Source organism: Lipotes vexillifer, unplaced genomic scaffold (assembly GCF_000442215.2).
Source record: "Lipotes vexillifer unplaced genomic scaffold, Lipotes_vexillifer_v1.1 scaffold1079, whole genome shotgun sequence".
Lineage (NCBI taxonomy): Eukaryota > Metazoa > Chordata > Mammalia > Artiodactyla > Lipotidae > Lipotes > Lipotes vexillifer.
Genome location: NW_006772344.1, coordinates 281,016 through 286,293, shown reverse-complemented (window position 1 = coordinate 286,293; position 5,278 = coordinate 281,016). Strand labels below are relative to the sequence as shown.

Sequence of the window (5,278 nt, the reverse complement as noted above, 5' to 3'; positions counted from 1 at the left end):
GAGTGACGGTTAGAATCAGATTTCTATTGGGCGGGGCTGGAATGAACCACTGCCTGGTCCTCATTAGCAGAGAGAGAGAGAGAGAATTAATTCCAAGTCCCCTTTTCTGTCCTCCGTCTCTCGGACCCAGGTTCTGAGAAGATCCGCTTCCCCGCCTTGGCTGCCCACGCAGGCTAGTCCCTCCTCCTCCCTCCGGCTTCCCGCCGCCGGGCGCTCGGGGTTGGGGCTTTCCTGGGGGCGGGGCTCATGCAAGCAGGGCGGGGCGTCGGGGGCTTCTTCACAGGCTGGCGTTTCCGAGGCCTGCAGCCACCTAGCGACCTCTTTTCTTGGAACGCGAGGCGCGGGAGGTCCAGTCCATGGACCGATCCGCTGTGGCGAGGGTGGGCGCGGTAGCGAGCGCCAGCGTGTGCGCCGTCGTGGCGGGGGCGGTGCTGGCCCAGTACATTTTCACCTTGAAGAGAAAGACGGGCCGGAAAACCAAGATCATCGAGATGGTGAGTATGGGGGCTCGTCGCTACGGATCGCTTAGGGGGCCGCGGGTGGTCCGTCCGGCCTCGCCTTCCCATGCCGACCGCTGCTGGAATGAGAGGGGCCCACAGGGGAACCGTTCGCCCCGCGTGCGGCCACCCCACGGCCCGGTGACCTGGTCTGGACCCTCGACGGCGGCGCTCGGCTTCCCATGGGCTTTGTTATGTCTCCATTTGAAACAAAAAGGCAGCCAAATAGGTGATTCGGAAACAAGCTGCCTCCCGCTGCAAAAACCCGTTTTTTCGAGAAATAAACGGACGTTTCTGGGCAGATTTCTCCTTCCCTCATCCCGCGTCAAACCGTTGCAACAATCCCATTCTGATGAGGGGTTTTTTTTTTTGCACCGTGGCTAGGATGAGTTCGATTATGACAAGGTGTAACTTCTCAGTGGTTAATTAAAGGAATGCCAGTTAACCCAGCTGGAGTTCAAAATAGTTTATTTTGTATTTGAATGTTATTCCTTCTTGTCTCAAACTGCCGGGATGTACCTTCGTGTTCATTTTTTCCCCGCAAGCCTCTTACATAACGTTTTAGAAATTTATTTCCAATTTTATTGTAAGACAGTGCTTGAAGAATTCCACTTGAGGTACATTATAAGCAATATTTTCTCCAGAGTTGGGGATGTTTTTAGGTTTTTGTTTTTTAATTAGAGCCCACTCGTCAAGACAGTTTTCTCAGTGAGTTGCATTCTAATATACTTCCTGGAGTGAAGAATCCCATGTATACTCCGGATGAGGTACTACACACGTGAACTTCTGGGGTCAAGTATTTTTGACAAGTCAGTTGACAGTTTACCGCTGTACTAAATAATATCATGTTAGGTTCATGTTAGAATACTTAGCCCAATCATATGTTCTAATTGATCAAAGAGACGTTTTGTCCCGTTGTTTGCTATTGGCCCTAGGTTGAATACAGAAATATTTTTCCATAATTAAAAGTAAAAAAAAAAAAAGTTAATTCTCACATATCTCATATGCCAATAGTTTTGTTTATTGGTAGGGTTAAATTAGTCTTAGATTATTATTACATAGTCTTTTTCCATCTCTGTACTCATAGCAGCAAATGTTTTTATCTCAGAAATTTCATTTTGTTTATGTTGCTGTCCTGTATAGAAAACTTTGGTGGTTTCCTTTTGTTCCAAACCAAAAATGTATAATACAAATGTGGGGGAAAACCCCACATTAACCATACCTTCTTGTATGTACTTAGACTGTGGATTAGTCTATCACTTCTCCTCTAAACCAGGTAGAGGTAAAAATCAATGCTTTCACAAAATCCATAATGAAGCCATTATAAGAACAGTTTGCCATCTTTGTGAAAATAATTAAGGCCCATTGTTTGTAGTATAGAAATCAGTCAATCTTTATATATACATAATGTTATATTAATTCAGGCTTAGGGACAAGTAGTTTTGTGGCTAAAGCATAATATACAGATGTGTTTTTGTTTTTTAATTAATTAATTTATTTATTTTTGGCTGCGTTGCGTCTTCGTTGCTGTGCGCGGGATTTCTCTAGTTGCGGCGAGCAGGAGCTACTCTTGGTTGTGGTGCCCAGGCTTCTCACTGTGGTGGCTTCTCTTGTCGCGGAGCATGGGCTCTAGGGAGGGTGGGCTTCAGTAGTTGTGGCACGTGGGCTCAGTAATTGTGGCTTGCAAGCTCTAGAGCGCAGGCTCAGTAATTGTGGCGCACGGGCTTAGTTGCTCCGCGGCATGTGGGATCTTCCTGGACCAGGGATCGAGCCCCTGTCCCCTGCATTGGTAGGCGGATTCTTAAATTTAATTATTTAATATTTATTTTTGGCTGTGTTGGGTCTTCGTTTCTGTGTGAGGGCTTTCTCCAGTTGCGGAGAGCAGGGGCCACTCTTCATCGCGGCGCGCGGGCCTCTCACTGTCGCGGCCTCTCCCGTTGCGGAGCACAGGCTCCAGATGTGCAGGCTCAGTAGTTGTGGCTCATAGGCCTAGCCGTTCCATGGCATGTGGGATCTTCCTGGACCGGGGCACGAACCCTTGTCCCCTGAATTGGCAGGCGGATTCTTAACCACTGCGCCACCAGGGAAGCCCGGTAGGGGGATTCTTAACTAGTGCGACACCAGGAAGCCACAGACGTGTATTTGGAAGGAAGAGATGGGGAATGTGGGCGAAGAGGCCAAATTGTAAAGGAATCTTGTAAAGCCATTCTAAAGGCTTTGCCCTTTATCTTGTAGGCAGTAGGGGGCCATGAAAGGTTTTTAAACAGGATAGTTGCATGTTCAAAACTATATTTTATACAGATCACTTAGACAAGATAGGGTGAAAGCCGAGAGCCTGGAAAGAAGGAAATAATTTAGGAGGTTGTTGGCAGTATTCATTGTGAAAGATGATTAGGGTCTAGACTAGGAAATGAGCGATCAGATAAACATTTCAGAGGTAAAATCAACAGGACTTAGTGGCACTACAAACTCTGGACTCATACAAACCTAGGTTTGAATGTAGGCTTTCTCATTTATCAAGCTGTGTGATCTTGGGCAAGTTATTTAACTCCTCTGAGTCTGTTTCTTCATCTATTAATTGGAAGATGATAATACTACCTACTTCATGGGATAGTTGTGAAGATTACATGAAATAACACAGTGGACATAATTGCTATCATTTGTGAGCTTATCATTATTTATGATCATTAAATAAAGAGATTAATCACAGGGGTGGGGGGGATTACAAGGTAAATGGTGATACTGGCTACATTATTAGCCAAGATAGAAAGGGGGAAAGAAAGAGGAGGCCGGGACAGTGTGGAACAATAAGTTCACTTTGTCCTGTTTAGCCAAGTAGAAATGTCCATAAATTAGTTAAAATAAGTAAAATGCTTAGAAAAGCATTTGTTGCCATATATTGGCCCATAGTAATACATAGTATATACATTACCTGTTACTATTAGCAACAGCAACTGAAAATGTAGTGCTGGAGTTGCGAAGATAAACTGGGACTAGAAACTACTTTCTCAAGTGTCTAGCCTCTTGGCAGTAATAGTGGAAATAATAATAATTTCTCACCCATAACTTTGCAGCAAAATGAAAAAAGAAAACTTGAGAATACTGACATATAGTGGGTGTTCAGTAAAGAAAACAGAGGTCTCAGAGATGGGGTAACAGGACATGTTTCCAAAAGAAGGGGCAGAGGCAGAAGTGTCAGTCTGCACAGATCAAAAATTGACTGAAAACCTTGTGCGTTGGACAGCCACTAGAAGAACAATGGAGTGAAGAAGACCAGAAAGTGATTGTTGAGTACAAAAATACTTGTGCCATCAGTGTACGTTTGGTTTGGTTTTGGCATGTGACCATGAATGGTTGGCACGTGACCATGTTGGCAGGAAGGATGGCAGTGAAAAACGAGTGCTTAAAGAAGTGAGAGAGGAGGAAGGGAGTTCCCTGGTGGTCCAGTGGTTAGCACTCGGCTGCCATGGTCTAGGTTCAGTCCCTGGTTGGGGAAATAAGATCTCCCAAGCCCCACAGCTTGGCCAAAAAAAATGAGAGAGGGAGAGAGGGAAAATCAAACTGAGTTCCAGAGGGGATAGAGAACACAGGTGGACAGATGCCTTTTTAAAGGAATAAGGAACATCCCTCTCTAAGAGTGAATAGCAGCCCCTCGCTGTCCATGGGGGATTGGTTCCAGGACCCACTTGGATACCAAAGTCCAAGGATGCTCAAGACCCTTTTATAAAATGCTGTAGTATTTACTTATAACCTATACACAACCTCCTATATACTTTAAATCATCTCTAGATTATCTCTAATACCTAATACAATGTAAATGGTATGTAAATAGTTGTAAATACAATATAAGTGCTATGTAAATTGTTGCCAGTAAGCAGCAAATTCAAGTTTTGCTTTTTGGAACTTTCTGGAATTTTTTCCCCCACATATTTTCAGTACTTTGTTGGTTGAATCGCTGATGTGGAACTGACTGATATGGATGGCCGACTGTACTACTCACTGATTTATAGCATCCACTTATTTCTGCATATTTTAATTTACATTATGTCTTATTTTCAGCCCTGCACTGTCTCTACTTACTTTGTTCTTTACTTCTGTCCAGTTGACTTAATTTCTCCTACTAAATGGCACCTCTTTCCAATTTTTATATATCAACTGTTTTCTTTTTTGTTTCTTTTGTATTACCAGAATATATTCTGGTTTTACTTTTTACCAGCAGATTACTTATTTTTCTCCAATAGAAAACTAATTACAAAAAAAGATGAGATGGTTTAATCTTATTCAGTTCTTCTCATATCCTTTATTAAAGGTACAAACTTAGTTATAAGATAAATAAGTACTAGGGTTATAATGTACAACATAATGACTATAGCTAATACTGCTGTAGGATATATAGGAAGGCTGCTAGGAGATTAAATCCTAAAAGTTCTCATCACAAACAGAGACTTTTTTGTTTTTTGGGCTTTCCTATTGTATCTATATGAGATGATGGATGCTAAGTAAACTTATTGCAGAAATCATTTCACAATATACGTATGTAAAATCATTATGCTGTATACCTTAAATTTATACAGTGACATATGTATATGTGTATATTGTATAAATACAATTTATGTATATTTATAGAGTTATATCTCTATAAATTTAGGGGTGGGGAATTCTCCCAAGGAAGTATCTAACAAATGAAATAAAATGGAAGCACAAAACCAGAACAAATGTATAGTCTCAACACTATTCCCTAAAGAGCAACAAAGAGGGTGGAAATTATTTGGACAGCAGGA

At 42.5% G+C, this 5,278-nt stretch overlaps 1 protein-coding gene across 2 annotated transcripts in view; it reads left to right on the top strand.

Annotated features, from left to right (window-relative positions):
- Positions 1-287: 287 nt before the first annotated feature.
- NT5C3A (5'-nucleotidase, cytosolic IIIA) overlaps positions 288-5,278 on the top strand; it is a 41,565-nt gene continuing 36,574 nt past the window's right edge. The window contains exon 1 of one of the 2 annotated variants that reach the window (XM_007447398.1): positions 288-494. In XM_007447398.1, coding sequence (XP_007447460.1) covers positions 357-494 — 138 coding nt within the window. In that variant the 5' untranslated portion in view covers positions 288-356. The remainder of the gene's footprint in view (positions 495-5,278) is intronic. The other variant, XM_007447400.1, reaches the window with a different exon arrangement.